Source organism: Solanum pennellii, chromosome 3, assembly GCF_001406875.1.
Source record: "Solanum pennellii chromosome 3, SPENNV200".
Lineage (NCBI taxonomy): Eukaryota > Viridiplantae > Streptophyta > Magnoliopsida > Solanales > Solanaceae > Solanum > Solanum pennellii.
In genome coordinates this window covers 68779993-68804634 of record NC_028639.1, presented here as the reverse complement: position 1 = coordinate 68804634, position 24642 = coordinate 68779993, and the positions used below count along the sequence as shown (strand labels likewise).

The 24642-nt window shown below is 33.4% G+C and overlaps 3 protein-coding genes across 4 annotated transcripts; 1 reads left to right on the top strand and 2 right to left on the bottom strand.

Annotated features, from left to right (window-relative positions):
• Nucleotides 1-387: 387 nt before the first annotated feature.
• On the bottom strand, nt 388-11935 carry LOC107014625 (probable acyl-activating enzyme 17, peroxisomal). Of its 2 annotated transcripts, none has more exons than XM_015214614.2 (14): nt 11506-11935; nt 10977-11106; nt 10602-10852; nt 8343-8547; nt 7188-7228; nt 6980-7105; nt 4510-4586; nt 3872-4092; nt 3307-3401; nt 2829-3045; nt 1599-1724; nt 1414-1512; nt 827-1039; nt 388-759 (listed from the first exon to the last, which is right to left on the bottom strand). In XM_015214614.2, the coding sequence occupies exons 1-14, from the start codon at nt 11766-11768 to the stop codon at nt 655-657; spliced, it is 2169 nt and encodes a 722-aa protein (XP_015070100.1). In that variant the 5' UTR covers nt 11769-11935; the 3' UTR covers nt 388-654. The 2 variants fall into 2 exon arrangements, with proteins under 2 accessions (XP_015070100.1, XP_015070101.1); XM_015214615.2 differs by having other exon boundaries at nt 4510-4583; nt 11506-11910.
• A 1208-nt stretch (nt 11936-13143) lies between these two features.
• LOC107014572 (calcium sensing receptor, chloroplastic) lies at nt 13144-16416 on the bottom strand. The gene is made up of 6 exons (XM_015214540.2): nt 16076-16416; nt 15296-15541; nt 14768-14960; nt 14278-14419; nt 13610-13741; nt 13144-13483 (listed from the first exon to the last, which is right to left on the bottom strand). Exons 1-6 carry the CDS (start codon nt 16313-16315, stop codon nt 13261-13263), a joined length of 1176 nt encoding a protein of 391 aa, XP_015070026.1. The 5' UTR covers nt 16316-16416; the 3' UTR covers nt 13144-13260.
• Nucleotides 16417-20099: 3683 nt separating this feature from the next.
• On the top strand, nt 20100-20633 carry LOC107013619 (ethylene-responsive transcription factor ERN1-like). The gene has a single exon (XM_015213488.1). The coding sequence runs from the start codon at nt 20100-20102 to the stop codon at nt 20631-20633; it is 534 nt and encodes a 177-aa protein (XP_015068974.1).
• The last annotated feature ends 4009 nt before the right edge of the window (nt 20634-24642 follow it).

Below are 24642 nucleotides of genomic sequence, written 5' to 3'. Positions count from 1 at the left end.
TGGTCCTCAAATTATAACTCAATTTGAATTTCACGCCCATTATAATTTTGCATTGTGGTCCACTTTGGGTCCTCAAATTATTAGAAATGAAAAATCACTTCGAAATTTTGTGATTTTATTGAATATAATATTCGTATAACAACTACTACTAATAATATATTCCTTTACGGGTGAATATGAGAGAGACTAAAATATGAATGCAAAGCGCAGTAAATTTGTCACTTAAACTTAAAATCATTAAATTGATACATTAACTTTTAGTTTAATAGTCAAGTTTTTAACAATTTTTGCACTTGTATAACTCAGGTCACTTTGAAGGTTCAATGTTAGAAAAATTCGGTTATTTTGTGCAATTAGTGTAAGTGAAAGGATAGTCAAATTGCGCTTAAACAACCAGATTAGCCACAAACATTATTATTGAATAATGGTTTATATGCTTCATTATTATCATAGCATTAGTTCTAATCATACTCTATGATAGAAGTTGCGGCTGCAGCTTACTACTTATTGAAAGATCCAACAGAAAATGAAAAGTTCGTACAAGTTCGTACAGCAAATAAATGTAAATAAACATTCCCTCCCGCTTTGGCTTTGGCTGACTCTGATCGACTTGCCCGCACGACGTCTTTTTTAGAATAGGGACTCACACATAGGTCACAGTCTAGAGCCAACTTGAGAAAATTGTTGTCTCAATACTCTTCTCATCACTTTATTTGTTGCTGTTCTTGGAAGTGAAGGGAGGGCTACTATATGTGAAACCTGCAATATTTTAGACTGGATAAGGAAACATTAACTTCCAAACTTTGTATTACCAAAGCTGAATTACCTTGAATAGAGGATTCAATTTCTTCTGCAAAGCTGAGTTGATAGAAACTTTCAATGAATTCATATTGTCCTTTGACCCCTTAGAATCCTTAAATACAACGGCGATAACTAACTTATCAGGGCCACCTCCAGGTGGTGGCACCCCAACAGCTGCTGTCTCGAGGATACTTTCATCAGCTGCATTACAAACTTTCTCAATCTCCACTGAACTTACCTGGCAAAAGGAATCACAAGATTCAGTTACAGGTAAGAGAAAACGATACGTAAAGTTGTCTGCAACAAATACAGGTGATAAGCTAGAAGGAGAACCTGTGTTCATAAATACACAAAGGTACAAAGAACAAATAGATGAAAGGGGCCAAGGCCCACTTGTTATGCCGGAAAGAAACAATTTCTGATAAATAAGACCAACAGTTATTGTTTTATTTATGGAGCAAATATCAGTTATGATGAGTAGTAGTATTGATTTAGTTGAAAATTTGACAAAATAGCCTCAAGTAATAACCTTTTTTTTCAAATGAAGTCTTAAACCAAAGAGACCCTAATAATTCATGATTTTTTAATAACAATACAAGGTAAAGCATACACCTTTACGCCCCCCAGATTCATGGTGTCATCTGCACGGCCATGTGCACGGTAATAACCTCTAGAAGTACGCTCAAATATATCTCCGTGTCTTCTAAGAACCTGCTAGGTAATTCGTAGCACATTAAGTACTTATCTGGAAAAAGAATAAAGTACCAAGGTAGAATCAGAAATACTAACTAACTAACCTTTCCATTCCAAACAGGCATTCCTTTGTAGTATACACCATAGTGGTCAGCATTCAGCAATGTGCTTGATGCCCCAAATAGAAGGGGACCAAGAGCCATTTCACCAACTCCGGGAGAATCAAATGGCTACAATTAGAGTTAACAAAATTACTTTGAATGTATCAAATACGCAACATACAATATTTAACTACAATGTAAAGTTTCAACTTTCTATTTAGCAGCCATCAATTGCCACTACCAAACCTGCTTATCCCCTGTTCGTTAGAACCCTGTACTAAACCAAGAAAACCACATTTAGGTAAAGTTAGAAGTTTTCCTACTCAAATGTATGCGGCACCAATTTATGAATAAAAAGGAAGCTCTCTTTCTTTACAACCCTCAACCACCATACTTCCCCCTTCCCGTGCAAAGAGAGAAGGAGAATACAGATTACTTTCACTGCCGTTTGCATAATAGAATTCTACCCAATTCCTGACCAATCCTTTTTCATATTCTCTACTCTATGTGAAGTGTTCTAACAGGATTTAACAAAGAAGATACTATTTTTGTCTGCTTTCCAATTAAGGAATTGGATCACTGTCCAAGTCTTTCAATTTGTAATTCTCCGTAGGTGTTGACCAGCTTTATCCATCTCCCGATCTAATAATTCTACCGATGTTTATTTTTCACCTGTTTCCTGCTCTACCTTCAACAACATTCTAATCTTTCTCCTATCCTCACAGATAATTGAATTATATTTGAAATTCTTCCAGTGCTTTCTTATCTTCCATAACACATTTAGTGCTGATGACTTCCTTATTACTCCATTCAGAATTACCTGTCCATGTGTAATTTCTCCTATCAACTGCTTAGCAACATCGGAAATATAGAGTTAACGACAAATAATATGAGGGGCTTTCAACACTCGGTTCATGAGTGCGACTCTCCCTTCTAGAAAAAATTACTTATTTTTTCATGTGGCAAACCTTCCTTTCATAATTTTCAACTATCCCCTGTGAAGTTGCGGTAATGTAAATCGCTTGATGTTTACTAGTGGAAACCCCTAGATGCAGTATATGCAAAAGTTGAAATTTATCGAGAGCTAATGCATTAGAATTGCTTAACAGACTCCTACATAAGACATGCAGTGTTTGCATCTTTAGGAAAGAACTGGTCAGTTTCCATGAACTCATGCATCATTTAATACGACAATCAGTCTTTATTGTTTGAGAAAGGCTGAAAAATACTTACTCTAGGGGACCCATCTTCGCCAAGAATGAATAGACTACAACCCATAGCTGCTGTGCTAAAAGCAGATAAAGATTGTGGTTGCAACAACGAACCAGCAATGAATCCACCACCAATTTCTGTCCCGCCACAGATCTCTATTACAGGCTTGTAATGAGCTCTTCCCATCAACCAAAGGGATTCATCCACACCAGATGCTTCACCAGTGGAGGCAAAGTGACTGCCATCATACATAATTTAATTAAGCTAGAAAAATGTTGGAAGTATCTCTGGAGCGTGCGAAGTTTTGAAGTTCCATATGGATTACAGAAGTCAAAATACAATTCTAAAGAATAGATATGCCCAAGACCAAATGAAAGTAATTGCATGGATGACACTAGGGGGGTGAAAAGAAAAGGAAACAAAATAACACATAATTTTCAATAACAATATATTGTCTCTGTAAATCTCTAACTGTTTTGAAGATGTTTAAGAGAATTACCAGATGGATGACCAATCATAACCAGCAGTGCAATTTGTGGATTTCCATGCCCTTACGATGCTTGGGACCACGCCAAGCATAGTAACTTTAGCATCCTAGATAAGTCCTTGAGTATTTTAGATGGCAAAAAATGGTAGAATCCCATAAATGCAAAATTTGTAAGGAGAAGTGAGCTTGTAAATAGTAAAACCCAAAATTTCAATCTGAAGTCATTTAGGGTGCTAGCCTTCAGAAATCTCAAGTTAAATGATTATAGGATTAGGAAAAACAATAAAAGAATGATGTCTGAAATACTAATTCTAATGACAGAGTTGGTCCTTGGTTGTATAGACACAAGACAGAAAGAACAGCAAATCTATCTACTTGGTCCAGCAAGCGTTGTACCAAAAGTTTGCAGAACTCCCCTAATCATCTAGCTTGAAGTATTGAGCAGTACTCAGGGAGTTCCTTGCTTTACGCAAGACAAATCAAGTATGCACTAGTCAGATTCATAAAATTGTTGTTTATCATCATCAACATCGCCACCACTATTTATTTGGTATTTGAAATGGATCTACAGTGTTACCTGAACAAACTTAGCGAAGCCAGAACCAAGGGGGGAGCCATTGTATAATGCCATGGTTGCTCCATTTAGCAAAGTTGAGTAAATTAGCATAGGGCCCATCATCCATCCAAGATTGGTGGGCCAGGCCACCACATCATCTTTGCCAATGTTCAAGTGGGACCATCCATCAGCAGCTGCCCTAAGGGGTGTAGCCGCAGTCCATGGAATCGCCTTTGGTTCCCCTAAAACACATTTATAGAGAGTAAATGTAATAGTCTTGTATTAGTAGTTCTACTCCAAAAATTTTCTTAATCCCTCATGAATGAGTCGACTAAGCAGTTTTTTCATTATTCTGATAACAATAAACTGAACTCTTTCGCCGTAATTATCACGAAGTGTTCTTCATTAAATGTGGTAAAAAAAGAATAGGTCTTTTTCTTTTCACAAGGTAAGATATTATTGATAAGTAAAAGGGTCCTTCATCCCACGAGAGATAATGAATGAACAGATACATTTTTTATAAGGTATAAATGAACATACACATTTAGTCACTAAAAACAGAACCTTAAATTAATTTTAAGTGGTAACCGAGAAAATTTTGACATCAAATCATACAGTAAGTTAACAAGACAGACTACTTGCAATGGATATCAAAATACCTGTTGTTCCAGAAGAGAAAAGGATATTTGTGAATGCTTCAACAGGTAGTTCCACCCCAATGTACTCAACCTCCCTGCTATTTAAAGAAAGAGATCATCAACTTTTTATTCCAGTGCCAGAGAGAGCTATTTTTAGCTAGTGTAAAATGAAAAACTATAGTTAGTGATGTATAACATGATTCAAGGTAGTGGCTTAGATGGTAAAACATCCTATTATCAGGATTGAGAAGAATAGGTATGTAAACAAAAGCTCAATTTGAGTAAAGGACTATCATAATGCTTCCCAATTCGGAAGTCCTCTTGGCATAAGCATCAACATTCAGAATCTGTAATAAAGACAAGCAGGTATTGAGCAGTATACTTTTCTTTTGACAGGCTTGGTCTTTGGTATCTATGATAGTAAAGCTGGAACGGTATTGGTTGTCTTAGTAAGTAGTGAAGCTGGATGTTCTCTTGGGCCTTGACCTTTGTTATCCATGATAGTAAAGCTGGGGTAGATTTTTTATTTATTTTATTTCTGCAACTATTGTAAAATTGCAGGTTCAGAGTGGAGTGAAGCAATTCTGGTGTATTGCTGCTGATGGCTTTGTAGTGATTTCTGATGATCTACAAGTCATTTGAAAGTACGAGAACAACTATGCCTCAATCCCAAGCTCATAAAGGGGGTGGACTAAAAATGTCTTCACTTCCCTATGGATGTGGGACTATGGAGGAATATCTCAAAAGGTGAAAAGGGTTCAATGAGAACATATCAATCAGGATGAGTGAGTTTTTGGGGACATAAGAATGCGAGAAGCTGAGAACAACATCTTCTAATTTGTACACAAATTCTTGCCAAAAAAGATGCAAGATCCAATGGATATGGAGTATACATGGGAGAAGAGTGCATTGGGATTTGAGTTTTAGGAGAAATTTGCAAGTCTGGAGGTTAAAGAAATCAAAATTTGGACAAATTGCTTCACCATAAAAAAAATATATGGATAGTCATGACCTATGAGGAAGGGGGTATGGCATATTTTCTATTAAGTACTTCTATGAGAAGCTTTTTATTAGAGGAATCTTTTCAACATATTTCAGTATGGATACCGAGAAAGATCTGTCGTTTCACTTGGCTAGCTGTGAGAAGGGTGATCCTGACAGTGGAAAATTTAAAGAAGGGAACATTAGTGGTGTTAGTTGGTGCTTCATGTGTAAAGAATCAGGAGGACACATAAATCACCTCCTTATATATTGTTGGATAGTATCTTGGTTATGGTGAGAAATTCTGAGATGCTCAGACTTGAGCGGGTGATGTCGGGCGATAGAAAGAATGTTTAGCAGGGATTCTAGAGAACATAAGAGAAGATGCAGAGTATGAGATGTTGCTCCTCTAGCACTTTTATGGACCATATGAAGAGAAGAATAGGAGGGTTTTGAGAGAGTAGAGAAAGACGTACATTGCAATTTATCCGATGAATGGGAAGATTGAAAGAAAATTGCAATTTTCATTAGACTGGCATCAAATTAGACAATAAAGTCTTATAAGTAAGAGAATAAGGAAATCAATGGGAAGGTAAGGAAATAGGTTATCTAAGTCATTATGATCGTAAAGTATCTCGGGGTGGATTTCAAATAGTAGCCGCATCAAGTCCTCCCCCTTTGATAGACATCAACTGCACACAAATTCCACCTAAACGTTGTGTTCAACTCTACTAATAATATTATTGGAGATCGGATCTTGAATCCGTTAAATTTGAAATGTACATCGCCATAAGTTATAGAAAAAATAAAGCTTTGAAATTGAATGGAATGTTATACAGGAAAGAATCATAAGCACCAGCAGCAGAAGTTTAAGAAAAGATTATGAACTTCCGCCCTTTTGCAATCAAGGTGATCATCCAAAAATTAAACTCAAAATAAAGATCAAAGGTCATTTTTCAAAATCTAAAGTAACTTTTCTTCTATTACATACTTTTACTATTTACTAATACCACCACTGCTACTACTACTGTTATCACTTTAAACTGGTACTTAAGCTCACAGTCAGATGAGATGAGTGGTTCTACATGGGTTAACAGACACCAACTCGAAAAACAATAGTATGTGTAACATAAGCCCCTGAGTCGCATTACATTGTCTATCCGTGATAAGCCAGCTAAAAAAGGAGAGTGAAGTTATACCAGCAAGTTCCATGAACTCCACACTGCAGGTACATGTGCATGTTCAAGGAATAGTCAGAGTTAACAGGCTAACAGCATGAATCTAAAAAATGATGAATTTTCAATGTACTTGTGCGCTAAAAGTCTCACAATTTCGTCTCTCTAAAGGATAACAGAAGTGGATTATATCAGGTCATCTAGTTCTGGCTCATTTTTTGTGTCAGCAAGGAACGCTAGATAAAAGTAAATCATTAGTGAAGCAAAATCCAACTTTAGCTATCAAAAAGAGGGAAATAATTCCATGAAATAACGTCAGAAAGAGGAAAGCTTACTTAGATTTGTCTACTCTTTCTAGGAAGTCTTGCCATGAAATGTCACCATCACGCAATTCTATGCTCAAAGTGGAGCTTCTATTGGGAATTACAATCGCCATCGGTGATTGAGCATCAATCACTTTACTGCAGGTTAGAAATCTATGTTATGAGGGTGAAACCGTGAAACAAATAAATATAAGAAAATGACACAAGGCTAGGATATCACCTGTACAATGGAATTTTTTTGCCACCACGGCTAATGAAATCCTAGGAGAATAGTCAACCAAAAGAGTTTTAGCCCATGAATGAGAGTTGGAGGAGAGAGAGATCAAACATAAAGAATCAAAGACTTGAATTCCCGTCAGAATTTCAAAGGATAAGGACAGCCTTCAAGATGAATTCAAACAATCTCTGAAGGAGATATGGTCATGGGGTGGAGTCATGGAGCATATGAGCATTAGCCGCAATATTCTTTTTTCCAGATGAAGTACTACCAGGGCATTGATTCAATTCTCAAATTTCACCATAGCATATGAATTTAATATCCCTATGTTTTCACTAGGAACTCTTGAAAGATTAATCAACCATTAACTACAGGTTCTGTGAGAATCCTTGTATTTCAGAACTACAAAGCTGACACCCCAGGTAGGATAGGTTACTCAAGTTACCTTTTAATTCCAAACAATGCATCCAAGGTTGACAAGCTATACTTGGTAATTCATCTCCAACTTCCTCAAAGCCACAAACAACTTAGCATTCTCATATTTAATGCATTCATCCAAATTAATTATTCAGAAAGGAACCAAAATTTGGTGTCTTTTTTGTCTTTTGCCACTTAGTCAACTTAATAATAACTTTCCAAGAGCCATTCTGCAGATATCTAAAGATAGAACCTCTTCATCTATCATGTTTAATATAATATGAATCTTAGCAAAAGATTCCATACATCCTATTAGCATTATCTATGCATCAAATTCATCTGCAAGAATCTCTGTGTCAAGAAGTATTATTAAAACAACTAATTGCTTCTTCCTTTTCTGTTAGGTGGCAGTGAGTGCTGGTATAGTCCAGGCATGGAAAGGAAACTCAACTAGTTTTAGATACAAAATGGTTCGCAGAACATTTTATCTTCCTATCCAATAATTTTTGCTTACAATATGTCAACTTGAGCTTCTCTTCTTCTCCATCCACAACCCTACTGCAATAACTAGGTTACCTATGATATCACCGAACAGTTCTGATATATCCAGTATTATATACTTCCCTACATGAAGACGCAGTTATATATGCTGGAAAAGTAGTTCTGGTTATACTTGAAATCGGAAACAGTTTTCAGGCACATAATTTTGTTTATTTCCAGCGAAGGAGGAATGGGGTCAACCTGAGTGAAAATAGCCTTTGCTTTTGATATCATGAGCCTCGTTGCAATTTCAGTTGGAGCAAAACTGTCAGCGATTGAGACAACCACATAACCCGCAATAACAATGGCCAAGTAGATCACTACGGAATTGACATCCATTGGCATATCTATGGCAATGGCAGATCCTTTGTCCAATCCCAGTGTATCAATGCAATATGCGACTCTCCTGTGATTTAGAAAGGTTTTCACAATTAGTATTCATAACTCATAAAAACAGAACAAACATATAACAATTACATCTTAGTCCCTAACATGTTTCTCCATTTCAGTTCAACTCTTATTATCATCATATACCAAATAAAAAATAGAAGTGAAAAGATCAGTTAATTATATATGAACAATAGTAATAGTAATTACAATAATATAAGAAGTTCACTATTTTTTTACTGGCATATAAAAATATCGTAAGGTCAAAATACTTCAACCAAGCAGTAGGTTCAGATCGACATTCTCAACTAGTAGATATCATCTATAGGACTCTTTTTCTTTCATTTCGTCCTATCTTTAGATAATTCCGCACTAATTCCAAGAAATTATGTCTTTTCAAGACATTTTCCTTCCATATAATTTTAGGTGTACCTCGTACCATTTAACACCTTCACTCACCATAGTTTCACACCTACGAACAGATGCATATGTAAGTGACGCAAAACATGATCAACCATCTCAAGCAACTTTCTTTGATTTTATCCTTCTGGGTGCTAGGTAATTTTTCATTTTTAGGGGGAAAAAGCGGATCTCCAATAAAAGAAAAAGAAAGTGGCTACTAAATAGGTTTCATGTAATTGAAGATAGCATTTATCCATTCTGGGAAAAATCAGATTGCTCAACCTCACAATACTCAAAATTCTCTTCTTTCTTCACAACAAGCATGGAGTATATATCAAATCAGTCTCTCATTCTTCCCAACAAAACTTTGCATGTCAGAGTTGGACTGCTCTAAAGTTTTACTATTATAGAAGGCATAACCCAGTGGATACAATCATACAAACATAAATTATCTAACCAATGCACTGTGCAGAAAATAAGATCAGAAGTGTTTTTCATGAGAAGTTAAGGAAATTGAAACGCATTTGCAACAGTTCACTCGGGGTTTGTTTGATGTAGAAAGGAGATCCCAGTCACCCCATTCAACAGTAATTCGTTGTAGAATTGAATAGAGCAGAGCCATTATTAGACCATGCACCCGGAGTTCCTGGGTGGCAGCCAGTCTACCCAGTTACCTCTCTAAAGCCTTGTCGTCCAGTCATCACCTACTTTAACAAGAAGTGATTTGATTGTACTACTGGCATGTGCAAAAGATTCACTGACTTGATGCTCACACATAAGCCATGCCAATGGTGTGTGAACCTTGTTAGAAGTCGAATAAATTGGTTCATAAGTGTTTTCTCTTGTTTTCAAGTAACATAAAATATTGTTTTATATGTCTTCAACACCATCTCACAGCAATCCTTGCTTAATTTTCCAGATTTTCATTCCAGTGCAACTCACAAGCAGACCAGGAAACATATGATATAAACATTCAGATGCTAGTAGAAGATCTGAACATCTTAAACAATACCAGGGTGAATTTCTCTCCTTTCATCAATTTACAGCATTCATCATTAGGTTTTCACACCTCCTTGACTTAGTAATAGACAAATAGTAAGAGGTAATATCCATGGTGCAGCCCCCCACCCTTTTTTTTAATGTTTCTTTGGGTACAATATTTCCTATATTACTAACAAATCATATTTCCCCATGTATCACATGGAATGTGGATGGCTCAACACTGGAACTGCTGAGGAAGTACATTTATTTAATATACATAAACTCCTAAACCCCTCCCTCCATTCCCCCTGCCGAGGCAGAAGTCAGTAGTGGTCTTCTCCCACTATACTCCTATGGTGACTTCAACCTCATTGTTTGAACTGGAGTCTCTTGTCACTGGATCTTGTTGATAGTGTGCATCTTAACATTTCTTTTCAGATATGTGCCATGACCAGAGCTGAGTCACCATAAAGTAATAAATAGTCAGCATGTTCAGCGGTACGTACAATTACTAAAGGACCAACATTTTATGATGAACATAATGATACATTTTAGGCCATGGAGCAGGAAGACTCGATGGAATATTTACAGATATCCAAATAACAAGCACAAGTATTCTGACTTGAAAAAACAATTGATATATGTACTACAACTTAATTTTGTAATCCACAGAAACAAAAATCATTGTACCATACTGCAGATCTTAGTTCCTCAAGAGTCAATTTGGTAACAGGTGCCTCATCATCTCCTTCATCACGTGTTATCACAACTATGTCACTTAAACTCCTCTTTGCATTCAACCTCAAACAATTCTTGGCAGGATTTAGACGTGCCCCAGGAAGCCATTGACCACCAGGGTGCAAAGGAGTTTCATGCAGAATACATTCAGGACTAACAGAGAAAAAAATATCCATTTCCTCAAATACGATCTTCCAGTACATCTACAAAGATATTTTGAGACTGAAAAGTTTCAGTAAGAGGAAAAAAAGGACACTGCATCAATATTTACTCATTCACAAACAAGAAAGTAAAGCTGCAAATAATGCCAGCAAAACATATAAGTACCTCCAAGTTTGAGACTGTAAATTCTTGAAAATCAGAGAAGCTTGAAATAGGATTTTTATAACTTGACCCCAGTAACTCCTTTCCTCGCCGCTCCAATAACTTACCAATGTTAGTCAACTTAGCAGCTTCCCTGTGCCAGGAGTAACACACCATCATCATGAGCAACTAAACATAACCATTCAGCAACTTCTCACAAACTAATTTAACTTCAAGTTCATAATACACTAACGCATATCCAAATCTTTAACAATTATCAACTGTTCACCTGACTTCATCAACTTTTCAATTATGTGGCTTGATTTAGAATACGAGGGTCAAACTAACTAATATTATAATTCGGATATACAATCTTCAAAAAGAAAATGAAATAAACTATGATACCATTAGAATTCCTACCCTAAGTCAATGGGTTAACCATTCAAAAGTATTTGAAAAAATCATAGTCACAGAAAATCTTCTTTCACGCATTAATTGAAACAGGGATTAGTAACATTGAACAACTCGCACAGTTGAACTGAAGAATACTAACGGGTCGGGCAACCAAGCAGGCGGGTCAGGTCCATAGTCAAAGTAACAGCCATAATACATCATCTGATGGAAGGCGAAGGGAAGGTCCGGAGTAAGAAGGTATTGAGAAATGTGCCGCCATGTATTGGTAGCGTCAGCTCCGTATTTAGCAACTATCTCAGTGAGCTTTCGGTGGAGTTGGGCGGCGGCGGCGGTGGTGGAGATTCCCTGCAGTGCCTGAATATCCTCGACGGTGACAGAGCGCAGAGGTTGATAACATGCCATGAGAATCGAAAAAAATGAGAAAAGAGAGTTTCAGAAAAGAGATGGGTGAATTCTCATGCCTCTACAGCTAACATGTGGATTGTGGAGTCCAACAACTACACTAAATCTAGTTGTCAAACGGTTACTTTGAGTTGATGGAATGGAATTGATTGTTGGATTGGACTCTTTTAACTGTATACCAACTACTGCGTCTACCTCCAATTATAAGTACCTACTCCCCTCGGCCCGTTCCACGTTAGATAAACATTTTACAAAAATATTTTTTTTATATTATCTGATTATTTACTAAATTAATATAAAATTAATTATTTTTTTTCCTAAATTTTATATAATTTTTGGAAGTTTAAACTTTTGAAGATCAAAAATAATTTTTTTTTAAGAGGCTAATTAATATGAATAAAGGATAAAATAGTAAAGCTAATTAATCTATTATAATTTATTAATCACAGTGTAAAATAGAAAATGAGCATGAAATATGGAACATAGGGAGTATTAAATAAGAGATTCTAATATTATCTCGTGAAATTAGAAAGATTATTTTCAAAAAATTGTTTTACTCAATAGAGCCTTATTGGGTGTGTAAATCTGACAACCAATGATAGAAGCTATCGGATTGAGAGCTAAGCTATCAGAGGTGATACCATTGGTTGAAGGAGTTGTACATAACTGGCAGTGGCAGTTACATGAAGGAAGGAGATTGGTTTTTAGACCCCCACAAATCCTGTTTCTGTTATTTGAGTCCTTAGAATTATAGTCTGATATTTACAATTAGATCCTTAATAAGATCCTCATCTAGGTCCCTTTGTCAGATCTATTTTTTTTTTAAGAGAAAGGACAATAACTGATCACATTTATTTTATTAGCATGATGAACAGCTCATAGATCAATAATTAATATAGATTGATGGTATATATTTATATAATAATATAGTGTTGCGTACATATGTTTGATTACAATATTTTAATATTATAATAATTAATGAGAATAAATAATATAATATAACAGCTAGAAATAGCTATTGGTAAATATTACTCCAACTTTCTTATGATGCAAATTTTAAGTGTCTCTTCGTTTTCAACTTGAGAGGCATGCAGCACAAAAGTGACATCTATTTCATGGTGTAGACCAATTCTGATGGAATGTAGTTACATTGGTTTGCAGTATCATTGAAAATGCAGGAACCAAAATGCTGCATTTCTTCAACATTGGCACCTGATAGAAATGTCAAGAAAAGAAGGGCTAGGTACCAACTGCTTGAAAATCGATTCGGAGTTGTTTCTGTGAGGAGTCACACCCTGTTATATGTCATATGGCTGAACTTATGTTGGATGTACAAAGAGAATTCGAAAGCATGGAGTGATATGCCAAAACAAAGTTAAAAAATTGAGGCAAGAAGATAGTTCATTAGAACTCATCAAAGAATTACAGCAGGCTATCTTTAAGAATTCAACTATACTATGGCCAATTTGTTGGTCATTACAAGGGAGACTAGTTAATCTGAAAGCAATTTGACAGTGCCTGTTGTACCAAAACGTCTACCTGGAATGACTCTTGATGGTGATAAAATTTCTGCAAAAGAAAAGTTGTACGAATCTGTTCCTAGCCGACTCTGCAACCACCCCTTGCCTCCGGAGAAGCCATCAGTCATGATCCAGCAGTTATTGAAGCCAAAGCTCGTCAGCGATTTAGCAACTGTTTTAGCTGAATCAGAGTACCTGAAAAAAAATAACAGAATATCATTGATAACTAAAATTATACAAAGGTGCAGATCGACTATAAGACCAGAAGGGAAATAAGAGTGGGGTATCAAGTAGATTATAAGAAAATTTAGAAAAACTCACGAGTCCATTATCACGATGTTAGACCCCTTGTTGATTTTCTTGAGGAATGATATCTTCAGAGCCACTATTTCAGCTTCCACTTTCTTCGGATTCCTCACAAGACTCTTCACTTTACTCGGCAAATCTTCCAAACTGAAATATAGCAGGAGAACATATGCACAAGTATAAACATACTTATCTGTAGATCTTTTCCATATCTTCCCTAGGAAGTTCCGAATCAAATGATTTCATGCACAAAAGAAACAAAAAGATGAAAGCAAGTATCCCCTACCAGGTTTCTTCTCACTAGCATAAGAAGTCAATTTACCGCCTCTCAATTAGTTAAGGAGAATGTAGCGAGGAAAGAGACAAATAAATAAAAAGGAAATGTTTGGTTCAGCCATTATCAAGAACCACACACAGTTTGTTCCGGACTGAGAATCCTCAAGAAATTAAAGAGAACCTTCTTAACCCTTAAGACAAGTAACATAATAGACTTATTTTAGTCTTTTTGCATGTCATTCTAGTATATTTATCTAAACAAGACAAGCTTGTTTCTGAGATAGAGCAATTTGAAACATTAGATGGCGGTGGAAATGATAAAAACACAGTTCATTATGTTTTGTACCTCTCTTAGAAAATAGCAATTCTACTAAGAGAGAATGTAAACTTGAAGAAACCCAACTTACGGGATTTGAATCATCTTGTTTTTAGCACTAGATGGAAGACGAGGGATTCCAGCCTTATCCTTGTCCTTCTCTGTTCTAATATCAATCAAGACATAATTCTTAGAACACATATTGTCCAGTGTTTGAGCAGGAGTTAGTTCACCTGGAAATGGCATTCCAAAACAAATTTCTGAATCCCAAAATTAACAGGAAATTGAAAATAATAATAAAGCTACAAACAACTAACTTGGTGTCAAGATAATGCTATTAGAACAATTGTGAACAGAATTTCAAGTATGATAATGATTTTAGTCACTCAAGATAGCTAAATGAACGAACCTACCAAGCCAATCTGATTTTAGTCACTCCAAAATTATGGTTAAAAGAATGTTTGTTGGTTTATATTTGTATACCTTTTTTTAGAGGGAATGGGTTTGCACTGTACATCGCAATGGTCTAAAGCAACAAAATTAAGGGAAATAAACAAGAGAAATAGAACCCATCCAATTACCCTTGTAACCACGAAAGCTGAAAGAGAGAGCGGAGAAGACAGGGGGAAGTAGAAGATATGCCAGGAATAATGTGCCACCAGCCACTGCAATAACAGCTGGATCAGTTGATGAAATGGTTTCAACTGTGGATGTGGCAATTGGTTTGGCCCCTTCAATCACCTTGGATGTCTGTTGAGCTGCATCAACTACTGTCTGCAACCAAACAATCATGCATCTCTTAAAGTTGAGTAAAGAAAGATGAAACTCAAATCATAACCAACACCGAAAGTCCAAGATCATCCTATCATGGCCAAAAATGGTATAAAACGAATGAAGTATTGAAAATGTTTTGTTCTATACCAAATGCTAGTAGCTTTATCAACCAATATACTTCTTCCTCCTACATATAATTTATATCCATGTTGTTTCTTATAAGTAAATTTCTCTAATCAAAAAGCAATGATGGTTAGCTGGCAAATTATTCACATTGCACATATGAATTTAAATGGACTTAAAGCCTTGTGAAACATGAACTATTATAGCCAAACCTTAGCTGCAGTCATCACTGGCTCAGAGTCCATGCCAGCACTCTGCATTGCCTCTTGGGCTTTCTTAGTGGCATCCGATATGACAGGAGAAGCATTCTTTAAAACTTCCTCTCCTGCCTGCTTTACTAAAGGTAATGCTGCATCAATCCCAGGTTTCACAAATTCAATCACGGGCCCAATCACTCCGCTTACAGTATCAAAGATGTTCGAACCAACCTCTTGAGCTTGATTAACTACCGATTCTACCTGGAAAGAGAAAGCTTCCAATAAATTGCTAAATACCAAATCTCAAGAAACAAGTTTTATTCACAAACACAACACAGAGTTTTGTGGAACTGTACCTACAACTCCCTCCGTCTCAATTTGTTTGTCTAGACCATTTAAATGTCTAGTTTCTTTAGCAACTCTATAATTTCATCTTTTTCACATAACATGTTCAATACCATAAGATTAAAAAAAACATTTTGATACATTTACACATATCTTTAGTGAAAGACCAAGATCATTTTGATACATTCCACATATTTTTACCATAAAATTCATAAGTTCTTTTTACTTTCTTAAACAAACTCTGTATCGAAAACTAGGGATGACAATTGGACGGATTGGGTAAAATTAGGCGGGTGTTTAAAGACAATAAGACCCTACCAAATCCAAAGTTGCTTGGGTCAACTTCAATTTAACAATAACAATATATCAGAACTGCATGCAGTAGAAATTATTTGACCAAAAAAACATATTTGAAGAAATGGGTTTTAGGGGGAATATTGTGATGGGTACCTGATTAAGGGAAGAGACGATGTCTTCCTTGGGTAAGGTGATTGCTCTTGCTTCATGGGTCGCAGTGAAAAGGGGAAAGAGGAAAAGTGCAGTGGATGTAGAGAATGATACTGATACAAGTTTTTGAGTAAGTTTAGGAAGACTAAAAACTTTAGGTGGTGATGAAGTAGAAGAAGAAGGAGGAGGAGGAGGGGGCAGAGGAAGAGGTGATTTAGCGGTGGCTGAAGCTCTAATTGCCATCACTTTTCAGCCTCTTTGCCACTGCTTGCTTGCAGAGTCTTATTGATTTAATGGATTTTGTCCTACTAATTGAAACTATGATGGGCAATGTGTGATGAGAAATTGAGAAACAACTCTTTAACGGCTGTTCCTCTTCTTTGGTCCTTATTATCCGACGTGGCATTACAAAATACTGATGAAGCTATAAGATGATGACACGTGGATTGTAAGATGAGAAAACGTGGGGCCCTGTCGTTTCCTATTGTGTACCGCATCCTTCTACCATTCGCTTAGACAATAGTTCTTTCTTGACATCAATTTTAATTTTGTTTCAAAAAGTAGACAGTAGTACTGGGTTGTGAGATTAGTAGTACAACAATTTTGTTTTTTCTTAAATCAAAGTGAAATTCATGGTATTTATTTTGATTAATTCACGAGATGTATATTATTTTTCATTAATAATAAGTATATTAGATGATTTTATTAACTATTTTTCATTAATAATAAGTATATTAGATGATTTTACTAAGTAAGTCTAGGACCTATGGGAATTGAGACCTTTCATTCCTTGGTCTTTCCTTATAACATCGTTGTTTGTTCAACTTTAAGCAATCCATTTGATTCCATAAGTGGATTAGGGAAGATAAAAGGGTATGCAAAATCAATTACTTCTTTCGTATCATTTTATGTGATATTATTTTATTTTTGGTTAGTCCCACAAAGAATATTACATTTTCTTATATGGTAAGTATTTAAAGGTATAATTTCTCTTTTACCCTTATTTAAGTTACTTTTTTAAAGGGCATTTGATAAATATTTTAAAGTTTTCATTATTTCTTAAACTCTATATCAAGTCAAATATTATCACATAAAATGAAACAGAGTGAGACTCTTATTTTCGATAACTTTAACAATAAATAGTGCTGAAAATCTTACTGCTGTAATACTATTGAGCACACTGTTTCAGAATCCTCGGGGAATATACCAAAGTACATTACATATATGACCTGAAGTAATCAGCTATTAAAATAAAAATTAAATAAGGTCTTAAATTTAAAATTTTTAATAATTTTTATATAATTAATTTTTTTTAGTTTTTATCGGATGATATAATTATTTTTATTTTAAATTATTTTTCATAAGATATAATACTCTAAATATGTCAAATTTATTCTAAGAATCCCTTTATTTTCATGAAATGTTTATTTTTTTACAAATAATATTCAATATTTGTTAAAAAATACTAACTTATAACTTATTATTATTAAAAATGATGCGTCTTAAATTTGGGGACTTAAAACACATGTTTTTTTTAAGCACGGTCGAGCCACCCCTGAAAATAGATCATTTTGGTCGTAGTGACCAACCGGCTCCATAGATAAGATCTTAATGGACATCAGTGTAATTTTTTGGCAAAAACGATCTCGAAGTTCCGGATGACCAAAAAAGATGGTGGACTATAGCACACGAAAATCAGCAAAATAGGAATTTTTCTGCTCTAGGGCTCGTTTGACCTTGAAAATAAATCGTTTTGGCCGTGGTGACTAACCGGCTCCATAGACAAAAATCAGCAAAATAGAGAGTTTATCAACTCTAGGGCTCATTTGACCTTGAAAATGAACCGTTTTGACCATAGTGATCAACCGACTCCATAGATAAGATCTTAACGAACGTCCGTGTAAACTTTTTGGCAAAAATAATCTCGGAATGCAAGTAGTATAACATGACATAATGTTGATAAAATTCTCTGCAAAAACAATGTTGAATCCTGATTTTGCTGCGAATACACACTTTGCAAGACCTTTAGCCACTCACTAAATTTTGCTTCTTTTTTTAATTTGTTTTTTGGGGCTATTATTACCACATGCTGTTCCGATTAATTATTTATTTACATATTTATTTTCTAAAAAATAATTGATGGCCTATTCAGCCTTTTATTTATATTTTATTTTAGAGAAGAAAAAATAAAATTCATGGTCAATCCTAATTAGCGAGGTGTATATTTTGGGCTCTTAACTTGCAAGTTCCGTTTGGGAGATCAATGGACAACCAGTGTCTAATCACCTTGGGCCAAAGCCCTATTAGCTTTTAGCCCAACACAGTAAACCCAAATTGTAACCTAGATCTGGGTTGATTGAGCTCACTAATTAAGCCCAATTCAAAAGTTTAAGGATAAGAGGCAATCAACTCCTTACATGGGACTTCCCGGCACGAATTCGGACTTGGTCAGGCTCCAAAGTGGGTGTGGGACACCAGGTGGGAAAAAAAAAGAAGAAAACTTATATTACTTGCTTATAAAATTCAAAAATATTATCAAATATTAAAAAGGCAAGAAATCTCATTTTCTTCAGAATTACAAGAAAATTAGCTCTATTTTCTTGGTTGCACATTTTGTTTTGAAACTACTGGTCAATTTGAGCGCATCTCAACTACTTTACGTGTTGATCAGAGATAGCAGATCCATGGGGACACTAACCAGAATTTCTGCAGCAATATCTAAACCATAAATATTGGAACAATCAACAATGTGAGGATTATTTTGAACAGTGCATGACAAAATCTACCAAAAGTTTTACGTAAGCACCTGTTAAAAGTACAATTAATGAGAATCGAAGTATGAGAATATTAAAATGAGAATGTTCTAAGAGACTAACAAAGACATACACTATGTGACAACAACAAAATATTAGTTTTTCATCTTTCTGAGAGGAGAGAGAGTGAAGTCTAATAATCAGAAAGAAACACTAAAGAGCTCTATTCATTTTTGGACTTTTGATGAATTAATTTTTGTTTGTTGGCTCTTGGAAGTACTTAGCCAAGGGCATTAACCTTTTATCATTTTAAGTTGATCCTATAACAAGATATGACAAATATTATTTGTAGTTTAGCACCTAATGTTTCAACATTTCAGCTCTATTATCAATTTTTCACATCATAGCTAGCCTACAATAATTTAAAAATACTACTCTTCTATCCTTAATTACTTGTTAATTTTTACTTAGCACATCTATCAAGAAAATAATGATAGACATAATGATTTTACTATTCTGCCTTATAAATTGATAGAATTCTAAAATCAATTTTCTCGTTCTAATTCTACCTTTTCAAAAACATTAACAACAATGATATAATATGAATATTAGTAACAACACTTTATATAAATATCCTTAAATGCTTTAGCAACTAATCTTATTTAGGTTTACAGTAAGCAATATGTTCAAATAAGTTCAAACGGAACGATATGATCAATTAAAAGTCATATAACTAGACCTAATTTATAAATTGAGAGCGTAAATATTTGTATTTTTGGTATCAATGATGACGTCATTTATAACATGTATTTTATAATAAATAGGGAAAATACACAAGTACTCATCAACCTATGCTCAAAATTTCAAAGATACACGTATACTATACTAAGATCATATTCTCATGCTGAACTTATTTTATAAGTAATTTTCTACCCTTTTTCAGCGTACGTGGCACTAGATTGAAAAAAAAAAGTCAACCAATATTGGTCCCACAAAATAGTGTCACGTAGGTCAGAACTGGTAGAAAATTACTTATAAAATAAGTTCATGAGATAATGAGACCTTAGTATAGTATAAGTGTGTCTTTGAAATTTGAGGCATAGATTGAGGGGATACTTAAGCATTATCCCTAATAAATATTACTCTTTCGACTCTAAAATATCCAAATAAGGACAATCAACATTCCATTATATACAAAAACCAATATTAGTTTCCCCAACCACCTAATCATAAAACTAAACCACTTCTAATCTCCTCTCTAACTAAGTATTAGAATGGAAAACTCACAATCCCCATCAAAGTCCTTAAACAACTCATCCAAAAACATCCAACAAAAAATAAATCCAATTTCCTCAAATGATGGAAAGAGATTTATTGGAGTTAGACAAAGGCCATCAGGCAGATGGGTTGCTGAAATCAAACAAACTTCACAAAAACTCAGGCTGTGGCTTGGTACTTTTGACAAAGCAGAGGAAGCTGCTATGGCTTATGATAGTGCTGCACGTCTTCTTCGTGGGAAAAGCGCGAAAACAAATTTCAACAACCATGGAATCTTTAAACCTAATGAAGAGAATTACAGTTTGTTGGAAAAAGATCCAAGATTATATCAACTTATGAAACATGCCATCATGAAGAAATTTGCAGGGAAATATCAAAATAATGAATGTTTAGAAACAGAGGAGGTATTATTAGTTCAAGAAAGTATAAATAAAGAAGAGATCTGTGGGATTCAATTACACGGAAGTTCAAAGGTTTATTCATCAGTGATTGTCGCTCCTTCTTTTAGTAATAATGAAAAATCGTATTAAATAGTTCCTTTTAATGTTAGTTAGGTTGTATTAGCTTTTAGATGTTAGGTTGTATTAGCTTTTCTTTATCATATTTGGTTTGTTTCTGCTGAGATTAGTTTTAATGCAATACATATTGTTCACTTTTTAAATACCAAAGTTTATATGATTTTGGGATATTAATAATTTTCCCGATTTCACTCAGGTGTTACAAGTATATATCGCCTCCAACTTTAAAAGATTATAGATTCAAATTATTAAAGGAGCAAAATATGAGAGCTCCAGAGATTTAAAGAAACAAGTGTGTAATAATCACTAACAGATAATGTAGTATTATATAATGATCAAACTTTTATAAGAAATATCAATTAGGATTAGTTTTTGAATAATTACAGAAATTTCATATTTTTAGTTTACTTATTATCATTATTCTCCATTATAAGTTTTGTAAATCTTCAAAATTTCTCATTTTTCTTTTAAGGCAAAAATGTTATTAATGTATCTGATCTTCTATTAATGTACTCAACTCTCTTTTTAATGTATCTAACACATGTATTTGATCCTCTTTTTAATATATCAGCGCTTTAATTTTTGGTCATTAATATATTTGGACCCTCCATTAATGTATCTGACCCTCTTTTTAATGTATCAGCGTTTTGATTTTTAGCCATTAATGTATTGACCCCCTTGTTAATGTGTCAGCGCTATATATTGTATCCGTTTAAGAAATTTATGTAATTATAAATTGTTAATGGATAAATTGTAATTTTTTCTTTAAGGATGTGATTTATTAGTTTTTGTTGTTGACTTCATTAAACTGTTACCAATAATTGGGCTGTTTATGGCTTGTCAAAATAGATTCATTTCTTTAAAAGGGCCTGGCAGTGACATCTTTCTAATGTTTCTTGACCTCACTGGGCTCAAGCGGGTCATTAGGTAGAGTGAAATATTCCGGGACGATGCTTTCAACAAGTTCTTTTATAGAAAATTTACTTAGAGATATGATTGACTCGATGCAAAAATTTAAAGAAACTTGGATTAGGTTTTTTGATTTTGAATAAAAAGATTAAATAAAATTTATTTTAATTATTGAGATGGAGCCACATATTTCTTTGGAATACACATAACTAAAAATTTAACGATAAAAATATATATAATCTTAAAATATAACAAAAATAATAAGATATTATTTGTGATAGTTAGAGATATATTTATTATTTTTCTATTTAATAAATGTAATCAATTCTTTGATTGTAATCTAACTAGTACCTACTAACTGGTTTAAGTTATCTCTTAATTATATCATAATCACCGATCATCAACATTTCAGTTATTTTGTTACTTAATTTTTTTTAATATGTTATTTTTATTTAAATAGTTGACTATAATATTTATCGTTTTATAAAATTAATGAATAAAGTACAATATGCTTCATATTTTACTCTTGTGAGTTATTAATTTTAAAAAATTAATTTAATCAATATAGAAAAATTAAATAAATAATTCATATTGATTGATTAAATTAATCGATTAAAATAAATTAATTCATATTCATTAATAGAAAAGTTAATTTCAAAAAAAATTAATCATAAATAAAATAATAAATTTATTTAATTTTTTAATGCACGTAAAATAAAAATTAGTGATTCATAAATGAAAACGTTGGGAGTAGTACTTACTAGCGGGGTGTGCATGTGGGCGCATGCAAACAAAAAACCTTTCACCATCAAAAGATGTCATTTTTTTGGCTGTGAAATGGATATGTTTCCATTCATAATTTGGCATTATTCATGTTTGCTTAATGTCAAATATTTCTATCGCTCGTTTCATATTTATCCATCATTTTAAAATAATTTTTTATTATTATTAATTTATTTTTTGATTTTTTAAATTTTAGAAATTAAAAAAATTAATATAATGATCAATCAATATAGAACTAAAAAATCTTATTAAAAAATATATAAAATTTAAAATGAATAAATAAAAGTTAATCGGAGAAATATAATTGCGATTGTCCATTATCACCTCAAACATTTTTTAAATTCCACTTGTCATAAAATGTTTCATGAAATGAGGACCCCTTTTTTTAATCGAAGAACTGTGCAATATGATAAAACTTCGTCATATGTGACGAATTAGTGTTGAAACTTTTATGTTTCACATTTTTTAATGTGGTCCACATATTAAATAATTATTTCTTTCTTAATTAAATAATATAATTAGGTAGTTCCTTGATGGAAGAAATTAATTATTTGAGTTCCTAACTTTACATTATTTTATGATGGAAGAAATTAATTATTTGAGTTCCTAACTTTACATCATTTTATCAAGTGAAAAAGTTCCTAGGGTTAAAAAGTAATTGCATAAAATATAAACACCTATGAAGTGTAGCGAATTTTCCATTAATTCGTACTAGAATTAGAAAAAAATGTGACCGTACACAATTAATTAATTTTCTGCACTCATTCAAATCCACTTTTTTCTCTCTTTTTTAAATGGTAAGTCATATCATTGGTAATATTTAAGTAGATTGAGAGTTTGAAGTTCATGAATTTTTAATTCAATTAAATGTTTGAGTGCGTAAAAAGATTGACTTAAATTTTAAAAGAGAATATTCAAAAAAAATTAATCAAAGGGGCTAAATCGCTAGTGAGGTGGCAATTTTGTTTTATTTTTGCTATTCCATTAAACAATCAAAATCGTTGATCTACCAGGAATTTTATCCAAAAAAGTTTTCATTTTTTAAAAAAGTCGTTGTCCATGCAGTGCTTTTGAGGATGTAACGATTTTAGAAAAAAAAATTAAAATTACTGCCTTGCCAGCGTTATTGGTAAAAGTTTTTCTTTTTTTTAAGATTTGTGAAATTTTTTCCACTTAGTAGTACTAGCATTTGTCTATTCACGTGTAATAAATTAATGAAGGTAAGTTATAATTAGTTTTCCACTTACTGAAAATTACTTAAAGATTAAAAAAAAGTTCTTCATCTATATCGCTGTATTAGCAGCGATTTTTAAGGAAAATAAAATTAAAAAAAAATTCAAAACGCTGTTTTTGCAATTGTGATTGTTTAATAGGATAACGGTGTCAAAATAAAATCGTTATCCTACTAACAATTTTACCTCTTTGATTAAAAAAAATTCGATATACCCTCTTTGGAACTTTTGTAAAAAAAAAATTTCACCCTTTAAACTCGAGACTCATTAAAACCTCGTCAATGAGGGTAGTAAAGCTTAGTGGGTTCTATTTTTTTTACTAAACCAAGAGCCTACTTTCTTATTAGGATTAATCCAGCACATATTTCTCATATATTTATTAGATTTCCATAAAATATTGAATCTCGAAAAACTATCTCAAACTCTAGATTCGTTCTATAATATTCAAAGTCTATTAGATCTAAACAAAATAGAACATGGCGAAATGACGTAGGTATTAACATAAACATGGTAAAATATGTTTGGAAATAACTCAAAACTGAGTTATTTCCCGTGAAAAGTTTATAAAATAAAAATAATGATATTAAAAAGTGCAGAATTCTGTGAGAAATAGATATTTATCTTACTAATATTGGAGTGTTTTTTCCCCCTAAATATATTGGCTCGACCATTATTAAGATGTTGTATATAATTAGTTGCTATATTTTTTATATTATCTTCTTTTTCTTTATATTTATTGTACTTAAATTGAGAGTCCTTCAAAAACATCTCTACAAAAGAGTCCTTCGTAACCAACCTTTCTACAACATAATGAACAATTTTGCATAAATATTTTATCCTCCCCAAATTTCACTTTCACTCGTACGCTACATCACCACTCCATAAATGAAAAAATAACATTTGTGTTATTCTAGAAGTTTAATATGTGATATATCTTAGATAAATATTTAACTCAAGAAAAGTATAATCAAATTAGGATTTAAAGAAAAAGTATGATAATAATATTGTATTTAAAAGTTTTTGTTCTTTTATTTTTGAAAGTGATGAAGAATATTTTCCTTTTAGTGATGCTATTGAGGTACAATGAAAATAAAGTT

Bases quoted from the DNA above. Each gene is read 5' to 3' on its own strand.
- LOC107014572 (XM_015214540.2), bottom strand. From the start codon at position 16,315: ATGGCAATTAGAGCTTCAGCCACCGCTAAATCACCTCTTCCTCTGCCC. The intron at 14,961-15,295 runs GTTTGGCTATAA...GTTTGGTTGCAG, and splicing joins CAGTGATGACTGCAGCTAAG to ACAGTAGTTGATGCAGCTCA. The intron at 14,420-14,767 runs GTAATTGGATGG...TGCCATTTCCAG, and splicing joins CAGCTTTCGTGGTTACAAGG to GTGAACTAACTCCTGCTCAA.
- LOC107014625 (XM_015214614.2), bottom strand. From the start codon at position 11,768: ATGGCATGTTATCAACCTCTGCGCTCTGTCACCGTCGAGGATATTCAG. The intron at 3,046-3,306 runs GTAATTCTCTTA...GTATGATGGCAG, and splicing joins TATGATTGGTCATCCATCTG to TCACTTTGCCTCCACTGGTG. The intron at 1,725-2,828 runs GTAAGTATTTTT...CTCTAATTGTAG, and splicing joins GCGAAGATGGGTCCCCTAGA to CCATTTGATTCTCCCGGAGT.
- LOC107013619 (XM_015213488.1), top strand. From the start codon at position 20,100: ATGGAAAACTCACAATCCCCATCAAAGTCCTTAAACAACTCATCCAAA.